General features: G+C 37.0%; 2 protein-coding genes across 2 annotated transcripts in view; one reads left to right on the top strand and one right to left on the bottom strand.

Moving 5' to 3' along the window:
• The window catches only part of LOC306874983 (NACHT, LRR and PYD domains-containing protein 14-like), a 58,335-nt gene extending 39,076 nt beyond the window's left edge, over positions 1 to 19,259 (bottom strand). Inside the window, exons 1-17 of the mRNA XM_079425327.1 lie at positions 19,186 to 19,259; positions 19,003 to 19,030; positions 18,678 to 18,756; positions 18,441 to 18,566; positions 17,750 to 17,848; positions 17,457 to 17,513; positions 17,166 to 17,270; positions 16,447 to 16,548; positions 16,133 to 16,189; positions 8,493 to 8,594; positions 8,116 to 8,217; positions 7,751 to 7,855; positions 7,442 to 7,558; positions 7,040 to 7,118; positions 6,528 to 6,723; positions 4,314 to 6,384; positions 4,013 to 4,183 (exon numbers count right to left, since the gene is read on the bottom strand). Coding sequence (XP_079281453.1) covers positions 4,013 to 4,183; positions 4,314 to 6,384; positions 6,528 to 6,723; positions 7,040 to 7,118; positions 7,442 to 7,558; positions 7,751 to 7,855; positions 8,116 to 8,217; positions 8,493 to 8,594; positions 16,133 to 16,189; positions 16,447 to 16,548; positions 17,166 to 17,270; positions 17,457 to 17,513; positions 17,750 to 17,848; positions 18,441 to 18,499 — 3,422 coding nt within the window. The 5' untranslated portion in view covers positions 18,500 to 18,566; positions 18,678 to 18,756; positions 19,003 to 19,030; positions 19,186 to 19,259. The remainder of the gene's footprint in view (positions 1 to 4,012; positions 4,184 to 4,313; positions 6,385 to 6,527; positions 6,724 to 7,039; positions 7,119 to 7,441; positions 7,559 to 7,750; positions 7,856 to 8,115; positions 8,218 to 8,492; positions 8,595 to 16,132; positions 16,190 to 16,446; positions 16,549 to 17,165; positions 17,271 to 17,456; positions 17,514 to 17,749; positions 17,849 to 18,440; positions 18,567 to 18,677; positions 18,757 to 19,002; positions 19,031 to 19,185) is intronic.
• Positions 19,260 to 22,256: 2,997 nt separating this feature from the next.
• Positions 22,257 to 24,178, top strand: LOC306874846 (uncharacterized protein). The gene is made up of 4 exons (XM_079425127.1): positions 22,257 to 22,466; positions 22,743 to 23,072; positions 23,383 to 23,682; positions 23,788 to 24,178. The coding sequence occupies exons 1-4, from the start codon at positions 22,409 to 22,411 to the stop codon at positions 23,976 to 23,978; spliced, it is 879 nt and encodes a 292-aa protein (XP_079281253.1). The 5' UTR covers positions 22,257 to 22,408; the 3' UTR covers positions 23,979 to 24,178.
• Positions 24,179 to 24,396: the final 218 nt, after the last annotated feature.

Here is a 24,396-nt window from a genome sequence, read left to right as displayed (position 1 = left end):
CACCGGTTGGGGAGCGGTCATGAGTGGCCACCCTGCCCACGGTCGGGGGAGAGGTCGTCATCTCGCCTGGCACATCAACAGGCTCGAGATGTTGGCCGTGTTTCAGGCTCTGAAACACTATCTCCCAGACCTGAGAGGTCACCATGTGTTAGTTCGCACCGACAACACATCATTGGTCTCTTACATCAACCACCAAGGAGGTCTGAGGTTGCGCCCCCTGTACAGGTTGGCACACCAGATCCTTGTGTGGGCCCAGGGCAAACTCCTCTCATTGAGAGCTGTTTACATCCCTGGGCATCTCAATGTGGGAGCAGACACCCTGTCGAGGCAGGGGCTGTTATCCGGGAAATGGATGCTTCACACCGAGGTGGTGGAGCAGATCTGGAGAGTGTTTGGCCAGGCTCAGGTGGACCTCTTCGCTACTCAGGAGACAGCGCAATGTCTCTTCTGGTACTCTCTACGTTATCCAGCACCCCTGGGGCTGGATGCCATGGTACAGACATGGCCGAGGCTGCGTCTGTACACCTTTCCCCCGATCACTCTGCTCCCCGGAGTTCTGGAGAGAATGCGCCGGGACGGACACTGGCTGCTATTAGTAGCCCCGTTCTGGCCGGGCTGAGTATGGTTCTCGGACCTGATTTTCCTCCTCTACAGCTCCCCATGGGAGATTCCAGTCAGGAGGGATCTCCTCTCACAGGCAGGAGGCACCCTTGTGCACCCCTGCCCGGAGTTATGGAAGCTGTGGGTGTGGCCCCTGAGGGGGCACAGCTCATAGCTTCCGGTCTCTCAACCGAGGTTGTTGAGACCATTCTCCAGTCCAGAGCTCTCTCTACGAGGAAACTGTACGCCCTGAAGTGGAGACTCTTCACTTCATGGTGCGGAGATCGCCAGCTTGACCCAGTTAACAGCCCAGTAGGTACAGTGCTGGAGTTCCTGCAGGCTCGACTCTCCGCAGGGTTAGCCCACTCCACCTTGAAGGTCTATGTGGTGGCAATTTCTGTTTACCACACCCCTCTTGGTGGATTGACAGTGGGCGCACAACCCCTAGTTACATGTTTCCTCCGTGGTGCACTGAGGCTAAGGCCTCCGGTACGGTCCCGGGTCCCACATTGGGACTTGGCTGTGGTGCTGAACGCTCTCTGTAGGCCTCCCTTCGAGCCTATCGAGGAGATCTCAGATCGCCATCTCACTCTGAAGACCGTGTTTCTTCTGGCGATGGCATCTCTGAAGAGAGTGGGGGACCTGCAGGCCCTTTCGGTGGCCCCTACCCATTTGGACTTTGCGCCTGGTATGGCCAAAGCCTTTCTATACCCTCGTGCAGGGTATGTCCCCAAGGTTCCTTCTGTCACACCACAGCCTGTCGTACTGCAGGCCCTTAGTCCTCCTCCCTTTCGGGATCCTGACCAGCTGAAGCTAAACCGTATGTGTCCAGTGCGAGCACTGGACGCATACGTCAACAGAGCTGCCATGTGGAGAAGGTCGGACAAGTTGCTAGTGTGCTACGGTCCTCCTAAGAGAGGTCTGCCTGCTTCCAAGCAGACCCTCGGTCGGTGGATTGTGGATGCCATTCACATGGCCTATGAGTCGTCTGACCTCCCCTCGCCCTTGGGAGTCAGGGCTCATTCCACTAGGAGTGTGGCGGCCTCCCAGGCCTTTCTCGCAGGTGTCCCTATATATGCGGGTTGGTCCATGCCTCTGACATTCGTCAGGTTTTATGGCCTGGACATGCAAGCCACTCCAGGTTCTTCCGTTCTCTTGCCCTAGCTGTGCTCCTCGTTTGGACACACAGGGCAGGGGTTTGGAAGTCTGGTGCCATGGCTATCTCGTTCCCCAAAAGCGTCGTCGACGCAGCTCGAGTTCCTGAAGAGGAACGTCTTAGGTTACTTATGTAACCCCAGTTCCTCGAGGGAACGAGACGCTGCGTCGCGAGGCCACACTTCCGGCCTCACCGCACGTGCTTTTATACCAGCTGGTCATTACGTCACCTCGCCCGTGACGTCCCTCCCATTTTTTGGACAGATTTGATTGGTATTCAGAGCCAATTACACTGTAGGCGTTCCCCAAAAGCGTCGTCGACGCAGAGTCTCGTTCCCTCGAGGAACTGGGGTTACATAAGTAACCTAAGACGTTTTTTGTTGTTAAAATAAATATGCTGCCATTTTGTGCCATTGTGGTTATACTGTGTGAATCTTTTCTTTTTGTTTTGTTTTTAATATTTTTGGGGGATTTTTGCCTGTATTCAGACAGGGTTTCTAGTTGCATCTTTAGTGATTTTTCAACTATTTACTGTCTTGTCCCAAAGAGGTGGGTTTAGAGGTTTTTGCAACAAAAAAAAGCGCATGTGGATTTAGCTGGTTTTGATGCAAAAGAAAATCTAACTTGTCAAAAACCAATGGATTGTCTAAAGTGACATTTATGAAAAAAAGTTATTTTATTCAATAACTAATTACCTTATCATTACCTTTAAAATGAAACTACTGAACCTGATCATAAGAGCCTGATAAAAAATGCTAATTTAAAAGAAAAGAAGTCTGATGGATTTAGAGGGTTTTGCATTTGAACTCTTCATATACCCGCCCATGTTCTATGCCAGCCAACCCATCAGAAGTTCTTCAGGTATTGTGAAGAAACAAGCGAGGACAACAGTCAAAATGGCAGATCATGGAAATAAATTTTATGTTCCAGGCTGTGTAGGGGATGTGAAGTGCAGGGATGGGTTGGTGTCTGTATTCAGAAAGGCACTGAAAGCAAATAACGCGAGCCACTAAAGGGACATGGTTAGCTTCTTGCTAGTGGTAGCCTGTTACTTTACAGTACATACGATTTAACTTACCACATAAACAGAGTAAGGAGAGATGACTGAGGATGATGGCGAATGATTTGCAGATCCTGAGCACCACTGGCAAGCATCTGATCTTGTAAAATGCATGGTAATTACTGCCGCTCCATAGTATAAACAGAGTTCATGATCGTGCATCTCGAAAGTGAAAGTGAAACTACAAAGTGATCGTGCGTTTGAAAGCAGTTTCAGTGCCCAGCATATTAATAGCAGCTCCCTGATGCCCGCATTTTATTTACCGTATAATTACCCAATGATATAACTGAGCAAGAAAGTTTTGAAATATATATGAAGAGTTCTGATGCAAAAGCCTCTAAGTGCCGTCTGAAATATTCTTTTAAAATGCTCCTATATTTATGTTCAGTTATTTCACTTTAATTGCATAGAAAGGGACTGATACATTGCCATTAGAGTAAAATTTCTGAACCTAAACATAGGAGCATGAGAAAAATGCTCATTTTAAATGAAAATTTCAGATGGCACTTAGAGGCTTTTGCATCTGAACTGTTCATATTTTCCCTGTGTTTCCTTCCTGCTGTGTGAGCTACTGAAATGAGCTGCACTGTGAAACAGCCTGATATCTATGTAGATATTAGAGAACAATTTAAAATATTGTATCAATGCATTCTATGGCACCTTTAACACCACTAAATAATTCTTTGTTAAGTGCATTTCCTCTTGTGTGTGTTTTTCATGGGCCTGATAAGCAAAGTGTTTTTGTGAAATGTGTGTATGTGTGTGTGTGTTTTGAATGTTCTGTTGCACAATAACTGAAGCTGTGTTTTCATCAAATATACTTTTTCAGTTATAGAATTTTTTAGGAAGGTTTGCCAAGTGGCTTCAAAAACAAGACACGTTTTAAAATTAATCATTTTAATTTAATACATTTAAATTAAAATTTATTTTAAAAAGTACAAGCTGAACCCTAAAACATAACTGTTACTTATCGGACTACTGCTTTAATTGAGACATGTTTTCAAGAATTTCATTATAGAAAGGAATAAAAAATTAGGCCTACTGGAGAAATTGTATGTCAGAGTGTGATCTGAGCAGGGTTTAGTTTACCGGTGAGCGTGAGCGGAACATGGGCCATGAGCGACTGAGCGGAATATTGAGTTGAGCGTCACATCGCTCCGCTTCGCTCACATGCTCCGGTGTGTTGTCACAACTTACCTCAATATCTCTAATTTACACGTAATATTCTTCAGTCCAATGCAGAGCTGCTTCCCTCCTGAATCCTGTAGATCATTATTGCTCATATTCAACTCTATCAGATTGTTATCTGATCCAAGAGCTTCAGTCAAATTTAAACAGCTCTCATCTGTTAAGTCACAATCATTTAGCCTAGAAGAAAAAAAAAAAAGTAAAACAGAATACAAAGTATTCTGAGTACTGAGTAAAAATATAATATCATCCAACTTAAATTAATGATAAAGAACTATAGAGATGCAAAAACATGACTTATATTACTTACAGAGCTCTTTTGGAGATTTTCAAAACTTCCAATAGCCTAAAGAGACACATGTCTGATTTATTGAATTTCTGAAGCTCAAACTCCTCCATCTCTTCCTCTGATGTCAACAAAACAAAGGCCACAGCAGACCACTGGGCAGGTGAAAGATCAGCAGATGACAGATTTCCTTTTCTAAGTTGAGTCTGAATCTCTTTCACCAGAGTTTGGTCATTCAGTTCATTCAGACAGTAGAACAGATTGATGGATCTCTCTGGAGACAAATTATCCTCTAATTTCTGCTTGATGTACTCAACTATTTCCTCTCTGCTCTGATCAATGCCATCTTGCTGTGTTAACAGACCTCGTAAGAGTGGACGATTGGTCTGGAGTGAAAGACCAAGAAGGAAGCGAAGGAAAAGATCCAGGTGTCCAGTTTCACTCTCGAGTGCCTTGTCCACTGCACTCTTGAGCAAATCAATCATGGTTATATTTTTGTTTTCCTGTTCTGTTGACTCATGAACAAACACAGTTTTCTTGTTGAGGTCTAGAAACAGATGTGCATAAAGGGCTGCAATAAACTCTTGAATGCTCAAGTGAACAAAGCAGAAAGTGGTACCAAGTATGATTCCTCTTTCCTCCTTAAAGATCTGGGTACACATGCCTGAATACACTGATGCTTTAGAGACATCAATACCACAATATTCCAGATCTGTGTCATAAAAGAGCAGATTGTTTCTTTGCAACTGATGAAATGCCAGTTTCCCCAGTGAAAGAATTGCATCTGTATCCCAGGAAACATCTGGAGCATATTGTCCTTCATACTTTCGTCTGCTCTGCAGCATCTGAAAGCGGAAAAAGTGTGTGTACATTTGTGTCAGAGTTTTGGGAGTGTCATCAGTGTTTGATTTCTGCAGTGTTTCAGAGGCATCATCAGCCTGATTATTTTTCAGATCATTATTTCTTTTCTCCTCCACAATGTTTTGGAGAACAGTGGCTGTAATCCAGCAGAAGACTGGGATGTAGCACATGATGAAGAGACTCTTTGATTTTTTTACATGATCAATAATTTCGTTGGCCAGATCCGCATCTTTGAATCTTTTTCTGAAGTACTCCTCCTTTTGTGCATTATTGAATCCTTGTACTTCTGTCACACGGTCAATACATTCAGCAGGAATCTTACTGGCAGCTGCTGGTCTGGTGGTGATCCAGATGAGAGCAGAAGGAAGTAGATTTCCCTTGATGAGGTTTGTCAGGAGAACATCCAGAGAGACTTGTGATGATACATCACGGCAAGTCTCATTTCCCTCAAAGTTCAGAGGAAGACGACATTCATCCAAACCATCAAGGATGAACAGTAATTGAAATTTATCATTTCTTGCAAGGTTCAGTCCTTTTATCTCTGGGAAAAACTGATGTATAAGACCTGTCAAGCTATTTGTTTCTTTCTCCTTTAAGTTCATTTCACGAAATGCAAGAGGAAGTACGAAAGTAATATCCATATTTGCTTTACCGTCAGCCCAATCCACAATAAACTTTTGCACAGAAATGGATTTTCCAATGCCAGCAACTCCTTTTGTCAGCACAGTTCTGATCTGCTTGTCTTGTTTAGTCTCCTTGTCTTGTTCAGTTCTGATCTCCTTGTCTTGTTCAGTTCTGATCTTCTTGTCTTGTTCAGTTCTGATCCTCTTGTCTTGTTCAGTTTTGATCTCTTTGTCTTGTTCAGTTCTGATCTTCTTGTCTTGTTCAGTTCTGATCTTCTTGTCTTGTTCAGTTCTGATCTCTTTGCCTTGTTCAGTTCTGATCTCCTTGTCTTGTTCAGCTTTGATCTCCTTGTCTTGTTCAGGTGCTTCAAACAAATTTTTGCATTCAATTGGAATCTCTCGTGATTCATGTCGCCTGTCAGCAGCCTGAACTTGTCTTCCTTCATGTTGTAAATCGACTTGTTTACTAACACCCAGAGTCATACAAATATCCGTATAGACTTTATTGAGAAGCTTGGAGTCACCATGCTTTGCAATTCCTTCTGATACAGACTGGTGCTTCTTCTTCAGGTTTGATTTTAGTGGTCGCTGATGAATGAGGACCAGTTCATCTAACGCACAAACAAGAACAAAAAAGAGAAAGATATGCATCAATATATTCATTATTATATGTATTTTTTTTTTTCATTTTATTTTTTTTTATTTACATTTTATAAGTGACAATGAGAGATTGTTATGCCCATGAACCTCTTACCTTGTAGAGCATCTGCAGCCTCAACTTGCTTCATATCTCTCAGAAAGAAAAGTGTTATATCAAGAGCTGCTTCTTTGATATCACGCATCTCCTCTATAAAGTCCTGCACAAAGTACTGTGTGTTCTCACTTTTTAATATTTTCTTAAACTTTTCCAGCTCATTTTTAAGAAACACAATTATTTTTTTCTCAAGATCCTGAAAACAAAGCAAGAAAAATAAGTCATACATATACATTTAAAACATGTTTAAAATAAACAATTTATTTATGTGTACTAAAAATAACAGGCAAGCAATGCACTCATGAAGTATCTCAGCACTGACGGTATAGACATCAGCAAGGTAAAGTGGTAATGAATACAAACAGATACCAAGAACCTTGTATGGATTAAATCCAATAATCAACATGATTTATTGGCATCTCTTTAAAAAATAAAAATTAAATATAATTTGTTCAATAACATATTAGTATGTTAATTAATTAATTAATTAATAATTAAATAATTTTACTTGCCTTGAAGATCCAGAAGAGATTTTCTCTGAAATTTTTGCGGTAATTCTTGTAGTTTGAGTCTGATTTCTCAAACTGAACCCTGGTAGCAAAATAAAGGTGGATTTTTTTTAATACATACAATTGGCTCAGTTACTAGGAGGGGCAGAGTTATGTGGAGGCACTATCCTCTTGGTTGTAATAATAGACTTTAGTACAGTTGCATATTAATTCTTCATGAACCTGATGACTCAAAAGTATGATCTTATTGAAAGGTGCTGAATTTAACTTACAAATTTGTTACATATTTGGGCTTATTATTTTAAGGAAAAAAGTAATTACGCATTTTGGCAAAGTAGATCCATTTATTTTGTAATTTACTCTAATAAATTGGAAAAGATAAACTGTGGTATATTGTGTTCCCACCTGTTGAGAAGAAAAGATGCCAGTTCCTCATCACTCTTCAATCTCTTTTGTGCTTTTAGAGTTTTCCACCGCATAAATTCTTCACCAATATCTACTGTGGTCTTCTGTCCTTTGTTACTAAATCACACAGAAAAAAAGAAGAAGAAATTCACATAAAAATGTACAGATTCACACCTGTTAATGTCATTTGGTCAAACCATTACCAAACCAGCAGCTTACTACTACTACCTACTTCATTAGAGCAGAAAAGTGTTTGTTTGAAAACAGTTTTTGAAAAATAAAAAGAAAAAAAAAGGACACAAAGAATACCTTTTGGAAGGTGATGGTGTTTTTTCACTGAAGTTTGGTCCATCACCCTTTGAATGGTCACTCTTCATAGACATAAGGCTGGATACATGCGAGTCAGATCTTTCACTAATGAGAAAAAAAACAACACAGTAGGTATTTCAGTCATATTTAAAGAGGTCTTATTTTGCAAACTAACTCTTCTGTATTTCCATGGTGAATGGATGAGCCCTAGTTGCTACCCGTGTAACTAAATGAATATGCACATTAAAGATTAAACAGTTTTCAATACATTATGTTCTGTGATTCATTTTTGTATTTAGTCAAGTTCTATTTCATACACCACAGTGAGGAAATTACATCACTACAATGCAAAATATATGAAATACCTTTTGTTACATGGTGTTTCCTCACAGAAGTTTGGTCCATCACCCTTTGAATGGTCACTCTTCACAGACACAGAGCTGGACACATGTGAGCCTGATCTTACACTGATGACACAAAGAACAGAGAGAAAAACACTATTACAGGAGATTCTTCAGGCTACATAGTCAAGCATTCACATAACAGCTCACATACAGTATTCAATTCACTGTTTGAACAAGAATCTACGGTACCTTCATCGTTGTATCACTCACTTTGATTATGGGGTTGAGATACGGCTTGGCTTGTTTAATAATGTTGAATAATATTAATAAATTATTATTGATTAATAATAATTAAACACTGGTTCACTGGAAAATGCTTTGAGAAACACATGAAATACCTTTTGTTACATGGTGTTTCCTCACGGAAGTTTGGTCCATCTCCTTTCGAATGGTCACTCTTCACAGACACAGAGCTGCACACACGTGAGCCTGAATGTACACTAATGACACAAAGAAAAGAAAAAAACATTTCACTACAGGGGTTACTTCAGTCTAATTTGAAGAGAAGTTGCAAATACTATCAAGTTCTATCACATACAACACAGTGAAAACATTAATGGTTTCAGTTTACTTTGTCTTCATTAGAAAATTCTTTCTGGCTTCACCATACAGTATATAAATCGAGGGGTGAGAACCAGAATGGCGTAAGTGACATTTCACCAACTTTGCAGGAGGGCCAAAACAAAAATGACCATAATTGGGGGTGGTGATGGCGCAGTGGATAAGACACATGCCTTTGGTGTGAGAGACCCGAGTTCGAATCCACTATGAGACACCAATGTGTCCCTGAGCAAGACACTTAACCCCTAGTTGCTCCAGAGGCGTGCGACCTCTGTCATATATAGCAATTGTAAGTCGCTTTGGATAAAAGCGTCAGCTAAATTAATAAATGTAAATAATTTGATCTGATTTTGTGTGCTGATTTCAATCTTTTATAATAAAAACAGTACACTTATTGATTACTATTTTAACATTTATTCATATATACTTTTTAAAAAAATAAATAAATAAAAAGTCACGTCTTTTAGCCATCAATACTTTATTCAATTTCATGTTTAAAAACATGGGCGTATCTGCTGACAATATGAACAAAACATTACATTAATGAGTTTAAAAGAAGTAACAGTCCATTGTATTAAAATAAAATATCAAATAAAAAAGCCCTTACATAATATTAGTTAATTGAATGTGATTAATTTTACTGAAATAGTAATCTCAACCACTTAACAATTTGGTCAAATGATTGATTAAAAAAACCTTTACAGATGCCTTCCCTAGTGAAAAATACATTTCATGCTATGCTATACATGCTATACATTTATTTCATGCTATATTAAAAATACAATTAACCCTCTGGTTGTGTTCGGACTCCGGTCACGCCTTTTGTGTTACCGGTCAAAAATGACCGGACTCCAAACAACTGCTTATAAATCTGTCATTATGCTATATTATCACCAAATATTGGATTCAATCTTTTTGTCAACTTGTTTTCTTTCATTTAGGACTGGTTTTGTGTTTCTATTTGCTTCTGTTTAATCGTAGGCCTCATTTATCCGAGAGTAGGTACCTCATTTTTTGAGTGAAAAAAGCATTTTTTATGAATAATTTTCACAATATTAAACAAAAAATTATAAAATTTTGCACTGTTTCTCACACTAGTGTACTTTAATGTTTAATCAGGAAGTTTGCTTTTAAATGCTTTTATTTTGTACAAAATTGCAAGAAGTCACACTCGTGGTGTTCCCGGTCAAAAATGACCGGACTCCGAACAACTGCTTATAAATCTGTCAATATGCTATATTATCACCAAATATTGGATTCAATCTTTTTGTCAACTTGTTTTCTTTCATTTAGGACTGGTTTTGTGTTTCTATTTGCATCCGATTAATCGTAGGCCTCATTTATCTGAAAGTAGGTACCTCATTTTTTGAGTGAAAAAATAATTTTTTATGAATAATTTTCACAATATGAGAGACAAAATTATGAAAATTTGCACTGTTTCTCACACTAGTGTGCTTTAATGTTTAATCAGGAAGTTTGCTTTTAAATGCTTTTATTTTGTACAAAATTGCAAAAAGTCACACTCGTGGTGTTCCCGGTCAAAAATGACCGGACTCCGAACAACTGCTTATAAATCTGTCATTATGCTATATTATCACCAAATATTGGATTCAATCTTTTTGTCAACTTGTTTTCTTTCATTTAGGACTGGTTTTGTGTTTCTATTTGCTTCTGATTAATCATAAGCCTCATTTATCCGAGAGTAGGTACCTCATTTTTTGAGTGAAAAAAACATTTTTTATGAATAATTTTCACAATATTAAACAAAAAATTATAAAAATTTGCACTGTTTCTCACACTAGTGTACTTTAATGTTTAATCAGGAAGTTTGCTTTTAAATGCTTTTATTTTGTACAAAATTGCAAGAAGTCACACTCGTGGTGTTCCCGGTCAAAAATGACCGGACTCCGAACAACTGCTTATAAATCTGTCAATATGCTATATTATCACCAAATATTGGATTCAATCTTTTTGTCAACTTGTTTTCTTTCATTTAGGACTGGTTTTGTGTTTCTATTTGCATCCGATTAATCGTAGGCCTCATTTATCTGAAAGTAGGTACCTCATTTTTTGAGTGAAAAAATAATTTTTTATGAATAATTTTCACAATATGAGAGACAAAATTATGAAAATTTGCACTGTTTCTCACACTAGTGTGCTTTAATGTTTAATCAGGAAGTTTGATTTTAAATGCTTTTATTTTGTACAAAATTGCAAAAAGTCACACTCGTGGTGTTCCCGGTCAAAAATGACCGGACTCCAAACAACTGCTTATAAATCTGTCAATATGCTATATTATCACCAAATATTGGATTCAATCTTTTTGTCAACTTGTTTTCTTTCATTTAGGACTGGTTTTGTGTTTCTATTTGCATCCGATTAATCGTAGGCCTCATTTATCTGAAAGTAGGTACCTCATTTTTTGAGTGAAAAAATTATTTTTAATGAATAATTTTCACAATATGAGAGAAAAAATTATGAAAATTTGCACTGTTTCTCACACTAGTGTGCTTTAATGTTTAATCAGGAAGTTTGCTTTTAAATGCTTTTATTTTGTACAAAATTGCACAAAGTAACACTTGTCAAAAATGGCCGGCCATTGAAAGTGAATGGGGAAGAATGAAAGAAACAACTAGTGTTCAGGAGCATGTTGTGCTTGCAAACATAAATGCCTTGGACCAGTGCGTGCATGTATACTCACGCTATCACACACACACACACACACACACACACACATCTATGCATACAAACTATTGTATTACACCTATTTCATCCTACCCTGAACTGTATGCAATATGCTTTTATGAATCTCATATTATAACTCTCTCTCTCTCTCACACACACACACACAATGCACACAAATGCTCAAACTGCCTTGTCTTTGGCCTGCATTGACTTCAAAATAATCTTTTTTTTTCCATCCCTCGACCAGAACGTTACATCAACTTCAGCTGGGTCCTCAAAATCAGAAGATTGCTTCTTTTCAGTTGTTGCAAGGTTTTCAGCTTGTCCAGTGATATTTTTATCTTCCAATATATCTTGCAATGCATCGTCACTGTAAAATTCTTCTTCAGTTGTCTCTTCCTCGTGTAAATGACAAGCAAGGCACTGTGAGGCATTTGTATGCTCTAGCATTTAATTGTAAACTTTTGTTTACTCTGAGAGAACACGAAAGCCTCTAAACATATTGTCATAATGTTTTGTCTAGTACGGAGCCCCTTAGAGCTCATGGTGGTGGAAAGATTTCGGGGTGGGTGAAAAAAAATCGGGGTGGGAGGAAAAAATATTTTTCAAATCTTTTGCGTTCCCTCGCAAAACTTTGCATTCTCTCGCAAAGATGTTTGCGTTCCCTCGCAAAACTTTGCATTCTCTCGCAAAGATGTTTGCGTTCCCTCGCAAAACTTTGCGTACATATTTGCAAGAGAACGCAAAGTTTTGCGAGAGAAAGCAAACATCTTTGCGAGAGAACGCAAACATCTTTGCGAGAGAACGCAAACATCTTTGCGAGAGAACGCAAACATCTTTGCGAGAGAACGCAAACATTTTTGCGAGAGAACGCAAACATCTTTGCGAGAGAACACAAAGTTTTGCGAGAGAACGCAAACATCTTTGCGAGAGAACGCAAACATCTTTGCGAGAGAACACAAAGTTTTGCGAGAGAACGCAAACATCTTTGCGAGAGAACGCAAACATCTTTGCGAGAGAACACAAAGTTTTGCGAGAGAACGCAAACATCTTTGCGAGAGAACGCAAACATTTTTGCGAGAGAACGCAAACATCTTTGCGAGAGAACACAAAGTTTTGCGAGAGAACGCAAACATCTTTGCGAGAACGCAAACATCTTTGCGAGAACGCAAACATCTTTGCGAGAGAACGCAAACATCTTTGCGAGAGAACGCAAACATCTTTGCGAGAGAACACAAAGTTTTGCGAGAGAACGCAAACATCTTTGCGAGAGAACGCAAACATCTTTGCGAGAGAACGCAAACATCTTTGCGAGAGAACACAAAGTTTTGCGAGAGAACGCAAACATCTTTGCGAGAGAACGCAAACATTTTTGCGAGAGAACGCAAACATCTTTGCGAGAGAACACAAAGTTTTGCGAGAGAACGCAAACATCTTTGCGAGAGAACGCAAACATCTTTGCGAGAGAACGCAAACATCTTTGCGAGAGAACACAAAGTTTTGCGAGAGAACGCAAACATCTTTGCGAGAGAACGCAAACATCTTTGCGAGAGAACGCAAACATCTTTGCGAGAGAACGCAAAAGATTTGAAAAATATTTTTTCCTCCCACCCCAAATTTTTTTCACCCACCCCGAAATCTTTCCACCACCATGAGCTCTAAGGGGCTCCGTAGTCTAGAATATGTGGTGAAAGAAAAGATTATTTTTGAGGTCAATGCAGGCTAAAGACAAGGCAGTCTGAGCATGTGTGTGTGTGTGTGTGTGTGTGTGAGAGAGAGAGAGAGAGATCCTTTTTTATTCATAAAAGGATATTGCATGCAGTTCAGGGTAGGATGAAATAGGTGTAATAAAATAGTTTGTATGCATGGATGGATGGGTGTGTGTGTGTGTGTGCGCGTGCGTGTGTGCGCATGTGTGTGTGTGATAGCTTGAGTATAAATGCATCCACACATGCAAAGGTCCAAGGTCTTTGTTTGCAAGCACAACATGCTCCTGAACACTAGTTGTTTCTTTTATTCTTCCCCATTCACTTTCAATGGCCGGCAATTTTTGACAAGTGTTACTTTGTGCAATTTTGTACAAAATAAAAGCATTTAAAAGCAAACTTCTTGATTAAACATTAAAGTACACTAGTGTGAGAAACAGTGCAAATTTTCATAATTTTTTCTCTCATATTGTGAAAATTATTCATCATAAATGCTTTTTTCACTCAAAAAATGAGGTGCCTACTTTCAGATAAATGAGGCCTACGATTAATCGGATGCAAATAGAAACACAAAACCAGTCCTAAATGAAAGAAAACAAGTTGACAAAAAGATTGAATCCAATATTTTGTGATAATATAGTATATTGACAGATTTATAAGCAGTTGTTTGGAGTCCGGTCATTTTTGACCGGGAACACCACGAGTGTGACTTTTTGCAATTTTGTACAAAATAAAAGCATTTAAAAGCAAACTTCCTGATTAAACATTAAAGTACACTAGTGTGAGAAACAGTGCAAATTTTTATAATTTTTTGTTTAATATTGTGAAAATTATTCATAAAAAATGTTTTTTTCACTCAAAAAATTAGGTGCCTACTCTCGGATAAATGAGGCTTACGATTAATCAGAAGCAAATAGAAACACAAAACCAGTCCTAAATGAAAGAAAACAAGTTGACAAAAAGAATGAATCCAATATTTAGTGATAATATAGCATAATGACAGATTTATAAGCAGTTGTTCGGAGTCCGGTCATTTTTGACCGGGAACACAACGAGTGTGACTAGGTGAAATAAAACCCACAAAAAATTACGAAAATTCTAAAAAAATTTATGAGAAATACTTGTACCCTATGTGCGCAAAGTCAGTAAGTTTGAGTCCAATGCGATAACGTTAACTAGTATTTTCAGGAAAAAGAAAAAAAATTTCAGGTGAATTTGACCCGAACACAACCAGAGGGTTAAACTTTATTTACACATCACTAAGCCGGTATACTTAAAGTTTGCTAAATTGGAACAACTAATTTTGTACTTAATGCACTTTAATTGTAAGAAAGTAGTGCTGAAGTGTAACAAAAGGTGTACTTAAGTATATTTGATTGTGCCAAAGTGAAACTATTGCAAGTATAATTCAGATACACTTTAAATAATCATGCATTTAAAGACCGATATTATTCGAAGATCATACAGTCCTCATCAATAGTGATATTAAAACACATTTTAGGCTTAATATTTAGAAATGTGCATTGTGCACAAGTAGTACTCCAAATAAAGTTGAATTATATATATTTTTTTTTATCAGTAAGTATCGAGTGATATGTCAGTAAATTGACAATAAATAAATAAAATGTTAATAGATTTGAACTAGTATGAATGTGTGTCATAAAGAACGTTTCAGATGGAATTGTGAATTGTACTTGAAATAGTAGCCTACTCTGACTAGCTGACTTGTAAAGCTTGGTAGAAGTCCACATAAGACTGGGATACTGCCATTTGTGCAGAGTAAGTAAGTCTTTCTTTTTCACAGCAGTTATCCCAGGTGGGCATCTATATAATGTTTCACTCACTGCATTTCTTGTATCCTTTCCCCAGTCACATCCTTTGTCTATGTCTGTCTGTCCCTTCTCTGCATTCTCTCTCTTGTGGCTAAGCAGTAACTGAGTGCCTAGAACACCCATAGTAAACTAAAAGTAATATATTTAAAGTACATATATTTCATACTAAGTATAGTTCAACTCTATTAATATATTTACTGATATATTGCTCAAGACTTACTGATCTAAAAATTATGGGTCATTCTACAGAAATGTCCACTTTTCTGTCCCTAGACTTTACATAAATGTTACAATTGAAATACACATTAAGGTTACAATTTTTTTATATATTTTGAAATGAATCAATATGTTATTTGAACAATTACACCTTCCTGAGCCATCAATGTTGCATTTTATTTTAATTAATTATATAGAATTCCAAGTACCACAAAACTGCTTGTCCCCACAGCATATACAGAGGGAAAGTGCTTTATTTTGAAGTCAAAAGCAGGATTTTCTACCATTTAAAATACAAAATTCTATTCATAACTATCAAATATATGATGTAAATGGCATAAAAAAAGTCAAATAAATATAAAAAAATATATAATGAACATTGTCCCCTGGAGTTGTGTCACTGGTGTTACCGCTTAACCAAAGTCTTGTATTTTGGAATAATAAAAAAAATCACACTGATGACATCACTTGACTTCCTCCTTCCTATTTTCTAAACAATAATGGATATCTCATTTTCTCCATCCATCATCCTGAAAATGAGATTAATAATACATCTTCAGCAGTAAAAACCTGTTTTCTTCCCATGGTTGACCTACCTGGCTTACATGTGGTGTCAGCCATTTTGACTCAAGTGCTATCCACAGGCTTTACCCTCAATACATTTCTCAGTCCCAAAGGGGCGTAAGTGCAGTTCATGCCCTTTTGGCACCAACAAGATTATTATGTTGAGTGTTAAGTCTTTTGGTTTCTAATGAATAACTAAAAAAAATTATTAAGAATTCACTTGTGTCCTTTTGGCAGTAGAAAGAGCTCATCAAGAGCTTTCATTTGATATACTGTATGTCTCCATTTCACCCAAAATGTCACGTACGCCCTTCTGGTTCTCACCCCTCGAAATATAGTTTTAAAAATGACACAAAACACTAAATTAAAAAGCATATACACTATTTAAAGAATGTAACAAAGCATGCGGAATACCTTCTGGTTCGTGATGCTGTTTCCTCATTAAATGATACACGTGAGCCTAATCTTTTACTAACAACACAAGAGCAAAAATGAAAGAAAATGATCACAGTCTTAGATATTTTGCAATTAGGTTGATAATTAGATACAATTCACTGTGAAAAACTACAGTTTAACCGTGCATTATTCAATTTTTCTCAACTGTGAAAGTAAAAAACTAACACAGTATTGCAAATTTGAGAAGAAAAACTGTAGGGGTTTATGATAAATACTTACTGAAATACTTTCTAACAGTCTATGTGTGACCAACAATAGGAAACATTAGTTACCTTTTGGTAGATTTTTTCCTCTCACTGAAGTTTGGTCCATCACCTTTTGAATGGTCACTCTTCACAGACACAGAGCTGACCACATCAGAGCCTGATTTTTCGCTAATGAGAAAATAAGTTTTATTTGAAGGGATTTGATGTTTGAATTAAATTCAATTAAGTTCTCAAAGCTCTCTCTCTCTCTGCACACTATACTGTAAACATTTATTATTATTCTTCACTCAATTGCAGGGGAAGAAATCAGCTAATTAGCTATTGAACACCACTCCAAGGCTCCCCAATGTGAGTGGCTTTTTACATTAACTGCAGTTAATTTCATTTTATTCTAACATTTCCTATATAAACACCACAACTATCAGCATTGACATCTTATCAGCATTTGTTCATTCCTTCATGGACTTTAGACTCTAGCAAATGTCCTACTTCTATAAACGCTTACAAACTCTTAGTGTTAGTTATCCATTGACTCAGTATGACTGAGTTACAAGGCTATTCCCTCCTTCTCGCTCCATCAGTGAGTTTCTTCTGATGCTTTTGGATTAAAGACTTCAAGTTTATGATCTCAGTCAATTTTCTTGGTGGCAGGTTAAATTGTAGTGAATCAAACATTTGGGCAAAGATTTGACAAACCAGCTGTGAATTGTTGACTGCAAACATTTTTTTTTTAAAATACATCATACAGTTTATGCATGATCAACAATAAGAAAAACATAAAATACCTTTTGGAAGATGATGGTGTTTTTTCACTGAAGTTTGGTCCATCACCTTTTGAATGGTCACTCTTCATAGACACAGAGCTGGACACAGGTGAACCTGATCTTTCACTGACAAGAACAGAGACACAATATTATTAAAGGAGGTTCTTCAGTCTCATTTGAGGAGCATTTGTCATTCTCATGACTATGGACAGATGAACGTGTTTATGTGTGGTTTTCTGTTTAATCCGTCAAGTTCAATCACAGACACAACAGTGAAGAAATGTAAATAATGTATGTAAAGCACATAAATACCTTTTAGTTTGTGATGGTGTTTTGTCACTGAAGGACACATGTAGGCCTGATTTTTCACTAACAACACAAAGAGGTTTCCTCAGTCTCATTTGAAGAGGTTTCATTCAGATGGTAATTACAGTAAGTACAAGCTATAACCATACATTATTATTATTCTCTCATCAACAGCTAGCACAATGCTATATAGCAATTGCTTTTTTGAGAAACAAAACTCTAAAGTGTTATGATAAAGTAAAAATCAAATACTTCTTAACATAGTCTATGTGTCTCACAATAGGAAATACATGAAATACCTTTTGGTAGGTGTTTCCTCATTGAAAAGTGGCATATCACCTTTCGACTGATCACTCTTTACAGACTCAGAACTGGAAACCTCAGAGTCTGATCTTCCCCTAATGACATAAAGAGGAAGAAAAAAATAAAAATCTTTTGACATGACATCAGTAACTTAATATGTTTGTCTCTTTGAGTTAGATTTGATAAGGAGACGTCTATTCTTCAACCCTTTTTTACATTACCACCACCAAACTGTCCTAGAAATTTCATTAGCATTTGGCAGACACTTTCATCTAAAGCAACACACATTCAATAAAGACACATATTTTCTCAATTTTAACAAAAACATGATCTACTCTTTTGAATTTGAGCAACACAAACAGGAACAAAGGTGTGAGACCTGGCAGATCCCCAATGTTTAAATACCTCAGCTAACAGACTTGTATCACTATCTGCATTGCTGTGACATTATGAATGCCTTTTTGTTTCAGAGAAATGAAAGTTGTAACTGAGGCGCAAACAACATCTTTTCTGGACTCTGGACTCTGGACTCTGGAGAAGTGTTTGAATTTTATAGACTGCTATTAATGAACACAATATTATCCCATTTTTCACCCATCTTATTGAACTTTTATGATAAACACTATCTGCAATATTGAAACTGAAGTTGTGTTTAAAATGATTCTTTAAAATTAGCCTCAGTCTTACCTCTGTTCCACTGAGACACTCATCTCAGATGGAGAGATCTTTTCTTGCTCCTCTGACATACTGCAGCTACACTGCCATACAGGACAGTTATCTTTGTGTTGAAGACATTCAGCTGCTCAGCACAACCTGGACATGAGGTGAAAAAAAGACAAATGTTGAGCTGGCAACAAACAAGCTGTATAAAAAGAACACACGGGCTCTGAAACTAATATTAATGTTAATATTAAAATCACACACCTGATTCACTTCCAAATACACTTTACACTGATTCACTTCCAAATAGATCACTGTTCAGACAGCTCCTCATTTCATATAGCTGTAAACATAGAAACATAACTATAATTAAATTATTTCAGAGTTGGAAAAATTAAAGAGGGGGAAAATGAACTTTCTGTATTGCAGTTTTATATGATTTTACACTCATATTTACGCAACCAATTAACCATTTCATACAGTAGGCTATGGAATCATTACGTCATGCTCAGAATTTATTATAGGCCCACTGATTTCAACTTTCAACTTGATTTCAATCATTCATCATGTGCTTGGGTAGGCTACTTACCCGCCTAACTGTTCTCGTTAGCCTCCAGCTTTCGATTTCGCATCATCAAGAAAAAAAGAAAGAAAAGACAAAAAAGCTGTAAAAAACTAACTAACTAAAAAAAAAAATCTTTAACTGTTCATTCACATATCACATATCATATCACATATCACTAACTGTAATCAAGGACATTTTAAAACTTACTTGCAGTAGTACGATTGGGTTCAGAACCCAGAACGCTGTGCAGAATGCTTTCGATTTCTCCCCTTTACGACCCTGTCACATGATGCGATTCATGCCAATGAGACACAGATTCCGCATTTCAGATCATTCCTGCTGGTAGTCTTTGTTCATAGTTAAGGGTTAACTGGCCGTTCTGACATTCTCATTTTGCCTTAATAAAAAATGCAGCACATTTCTTGAATTCTTAATTTGTGTTAGATCTTTACCAGGTTTATCATTCTGTCGGCTTAATCGATTTACCTATGTGAGGTACATTATAATTCTGATATATCCTGACCAAACAGTAATGCTTTTGTTTTAATATGCGAACATCTGGTTGTGATTTACGGAAATGGGCGCCACCAACTTGCTCTGTCGGATCAGTTTAATCACCAATTTAATTAACTTAACGCCATCATCTTCATTAACCTAAACTCATCATGAAGCGTACTTTATTTATCTTTATTATTGTATTATTATTTATTCCCCACCCATCATTAAAGATCGCCATTTATGGATCATCATCGCCTGTCTTCACTTTCGGTTTTGGAGCAAATCTGAAATGAGTCCGGCCTATTAACATGTAAGCGATTTGCGTTGTAAGCTTTGTGAATAAAACAATAGTTTTGCATAAATTTGTTTCCGTATTTGATTTTAAAATAAAAAGGCGTTAAATGACCGGTTAAAGCAATCAGACGTAAAACCAGCTGCATTTCATCTTTTACCATTAGATGGCAGTAAAGTGTGGCTTCGAATAACCCATGGGAAGCTGTTTATTATAAGCCATAACAATCGTTATTGGTCTCTTAAAAAGAACTGTGCAATCCTGCGGTCATCCAAACAGTAAAAAATACTGCCTTCAGGGAGGACAAGTTACAATTACAGAAATCTCAATGTGCAATATTATATAATATAATATAATATAATAGATACATTCCAGATTCAAGATTCAAGATTTGTATTTGTCACATACACAATTATACAGAGTATAACCAGCAGTGAAATGTAAGTCAGGTCCGCTCCAAGGACAGTGCAATTATATAGAATACAAATATTAAGAAGAAGAAAAGTAGAAAAAAATAAAAAGAATGAAATAAAAGATTAAAAAATATAAATATATATGTGCAGGTCAGTATGTTGTTGACATAAATAGTAATAGTAGTAATATAATATATAAATAAATAAATATAAATTATATTTTATACAGTGATCCATTTTTGTGTTTATTTTGATGTTTGGTTTGGATTCCTGTCCCTGTTTGTGCTAAACTCATCTTGGGTTTGCTGCCAAAAAGCTCTTTTTTTCAGTTTCATCTGACCATAGAAGCCAGTGCCATTTGAAGTTCCAGTCGTGTGTGACAACTGAATTTGCGGGAATTTTTTGGGATAAGTGAGAAGAATTTTCCTTGAAACACTCACGAACAACATGTGGTGATGTAGGGGATATTAGATATATTTATATTTTTTTAGGTTTCTGATCCCAAGACTCTACTAAACCCTACAATTCTCCAACTGTGGTCCTTGGAGAGTCTTTGGCCACTCAATCTCTCCTCCTCACCGTGCATTAGGACGATATAGACACGCATCCTCTTCCAGGCAGATTTTATACATCTTTAGTTGATTGGTACCTCTTAATTATTACCCTGATGGTGGAAATTGGGATTTTCAATGCTTTAACTCTTTAACGCCCCTTTCTATTTTGTGATGCTCAACAATCTTGTTCTGCACATAGGAACTATATTCTTAGGTTTTACTCCTTGTGATGGATGATGAAGGGAATTTGGCCTTTGTGTTCTCATATATAATCCTGTGGAACAGGAAGTCATGGCTGGAGAATTTCATGCTCCTACTCACCTTGGTGTGCTAAAAAATGTAAATATGAATGTGAATATACTTCAGAGATATTTTACTCTTAAGAATTTCTAGGGGTGCCGATAATTGTGGCCAACTTTCGTTGGAGAAAGATTTATTTCATCGTGAAATTGTTTTACTTCAATGATAGGTTAGAATTTTGTGAATTTTTTGAGTGAAAGATCAAAAGGATAAACATTGCAGATTTATTATATATACATACATACATACAGTATATAGGCCTACACTCAGTATCGTTATCTAATGTTTGACCAAGATGGCTTTTAGAGGCTTTTGCATTGGAACCACACACACAATCTAATAATCAAACATATATAACACATTTAGAACGTAAAAACACCAAAGGTCCTACCTACCAAATGGAATGTATTTTACAGAACAAAACAAATAGCACCAGACTGAAGAAATCCAAATTCATGTGCGTAAAATAGAGATCGCATAATAGTTTGTTTAGTTTATTTTTAAACCCATTTACAAATGAGGACGTCCCCAAAGGGAGGTTTTTGGAGATTTTGTCAGGTTTACCTCACTTAATTTGTAAACTTGAGTCAAGTCTGTAAGTCTTTTCTTCGGTGTCCTCCATTCAGCTTCTTTTGTGAGGTTGCGAAGGATGGAAATGAGGGAGAGTTTTTTTTATGTTGTTGTTCCCTATAGGATATGTAACCCTCATGAACAGAAGATGCTGCAAAAAAAAAGAAAAAAAAAAGAGATAATCTGAAACTATTAGTATACATTTAGATCAGAAGACAAATATATATTTAGGATGATCTTGCAAGACAAAACAATTGTTTCCGCTGAATGCATTTGAGTCTCTTGCAACTGAGTCAAAGTGAAACCTGCTGCGGTCTGAGTTTAATTCAGGTCAGTTTAGTGCCAAAATAACACAAATGAATGTGGTTTCTGAGTGGACAAACGTCTTGTGCTTTACGTGTTTACTATTGTGTGCTGCAGATATTATTTTCCACTACACAGAGATTGGAAATACTGAATCAAACTGCTGCAACACTCTGAACAGAAAAATGACAGCACTAAATCAGGAGAATCATTCAGTTATATCACATATATTGAGATTTACTTAACACAATACTATTAGTTTGTTAGAGAGAGAGAGAGAGAGAGAGAGAGGGAGAGAGAGAGAGAGAGAGAGAGTATTAAATGAGCTGTAAAACTGAGCGCGTTCTCGTACACAGTCGCGTGCACACTAACAGGGGCGCGCTGACTGGGGGATTTTCTCTGTTTGACTCTTAACCTCAAATTATCTGATAGCATACTATTAACGACAGTAAAGCAGTATTAATTACACATTCGAATGCTAAGCGATTTATCTCAAAAGTATGAGGAAACTGATTCGCGCGTTAATTTTCTTCTGTTTGTGTTTTTGTCATCTGGTTGGTAAGTAGGCTACATATTTGTGACGTCACTGGAATCAAAGCGTAGTAATGTTTAAATCAGAGGATTTACATCCGTTAACATTATAATGCATCAGGAATATGAATTAAAAAAAATGACAATTCGCATTTTTCAATCTAGCTTTGTTTGTTTCTATAATAATACATTCACATTGCACGATTTAATATTAATGCATTATCAACAAACAGGAATTAACAAGTGTATTTATAAATGAACATTAACCTATAGATATTTACACTATTCCATTTGGCTCTGCAGGTGTTTCTGTTGCTGAGACAAATAGAGAAAACACAGTGTCAGTGATGGAGGAGGATTCTGTTACTCTGGACTCTGGTGTTACTGACATACATAATTATAATGACATGGAATGGAGATATGGAAACCTTCTCATAGCTAGAATCAAGAGAGCGGCCTTCAATACAAGTTGTAGTGTTGATAGGAGATTCATACACAGACTCCAGCTCGATAATCAAACTGGATCTCTCACAATCACAAACACCAGACCTGAACACTCTGGTGTTTATAAACTAACTATCATGGATGGGAAAAAGGGGTTCTCAACTGAGATATTCAATGTTACTGTTTATGGTGAGTAAATTATTAAAGTGTATTGTCCTGTCCTTTCACATTCATGTTAATAGGCTACAAGTCATATTTACCCATAATGATATCTCAAGATTACTTTTTGTTAGATTACTTCTATGTTAAATTTGAATCTATTATAAATGTTGAGAGAGAAGACAATAAGATCTCTGTGTGATGATATGACTGTCAGGCATCACAATACACTGTCTGATATCACAAATTCACTTACCGACATCACAACAAACTATCATATGGCACATTTAATGACAGACAAAGTACTCTAAGTACCCCTCTTGCTGGACTTTTTTTTCAGCTCTTCCACCTATTCCTGTCATCTTCAGTGATACTTCACAGTGCTGTTCTTCAGAAAGATCATCACTCTCAAACTGTTTGCTGCTGTGTTCAGTGTTGAACGTGAGTCATGTGACTCTCTCCTGGTTCAAAGGAAACAGTTTATTGTCCAGCATCAGTGTGTCTGATCTCAGCATCAGTCTCTATCTACCTCTGGAGGTGGAATATCAGGATGAAAACAGCTACAGCTGTGTAGTGAACAATCCTGTCAGCAACCAGACCACACATCTGGACTTCACTCAACTCTGTTGGCCGAGTTCAGGTAAATCAGTGATTTATCATTTAGAAATGTGTGTGTGTGTGCAAAATGTTACTGAGCTGATCTGTTTTATTTCTTTATTTATTTTTGGTGTGCTTTATTTCTCAGACTATTACCACTCTTATGGGAGGACTGAAGCTGTGATCCGATTGGTCGTCACAGCTCTGATGGGCGTGGCTGCCGCAGCTGCTGTTGTTGTTCTTGTGTATGACATCAGATACAGAAAAACTGAACAGAACAGAAGATCACAGAAATTGGCATTGAATGTTGCTGAATCAGATATTGTTAAGGAAGAATAATCTTTCTGTTATTTTGTCTTATAATAAAAGAAATCATTAGAGAAAGAATTGCCAAAATTTTCAGATTTCAGTTCCTGTCTACTTTTCTAAGAATAAGCCCTTATGACGCTCAACCCCTTCTGTTGGCTATATATGACTGAGTTACAAGGCTGTAAGGATAGGCCTGTGATACAGATGCATAATAAACCGCTCCTACACTGTAAAAATAGTTGTGATTGTAACTGTAAAAGACTGTAAAATGCTATGGTAAAAACGGTTTAATTCATTGTACATTTTATGTAACTTTACAGTAAAACACTGTTAATTGTACAGTTCAGTAAAAACTAGGGACAATAGGCCCTGCTTGTATATATATATATATATATATATATATATATATTGAATAATCAATTATTAGTGGATTGACCTTAACATAAAT

Source organism: Barbus barbus (assembly GCF_936440315.1).
Source record: "Barbus barbus genome assembly, chromosome: 9".
Lineage (NCBI taxonomy): Eukaryota > Metazoa > Chordata > Actinopteri > Cypriniformes > Cyprinidae > Barbus > Barbus barbus.
This window is presented reverse-complemented; position numbering and strand designations above follow the sequence as displayed.

Excerpts from the sequence above, each read along its gene's own strand:
- LOC306874846 (XM_079425127.1), top strand. The coding sequence starts at position 22,409 with ATGAGGAAACTGATTCGCGCGTTAATTTTCTTCTGTTTGTGTTTTTGT. Across the intron at positions 22,467-22,742 it reads GTGTTTTTGTCATCTGGTTG|GTGTTTCTGTTGCTGAGACA; the intron begins GTAAGTAGGCTA and ends TTGGCTCTGCAG. Across the intron at positions 23,683-23,787 it reads ACTCTGTTGGCCGAGTTCAG|ACTATTACCACTCTTATGGG; the intron begins GTAAATCAGTGA and ends TTTATTTCTCAG.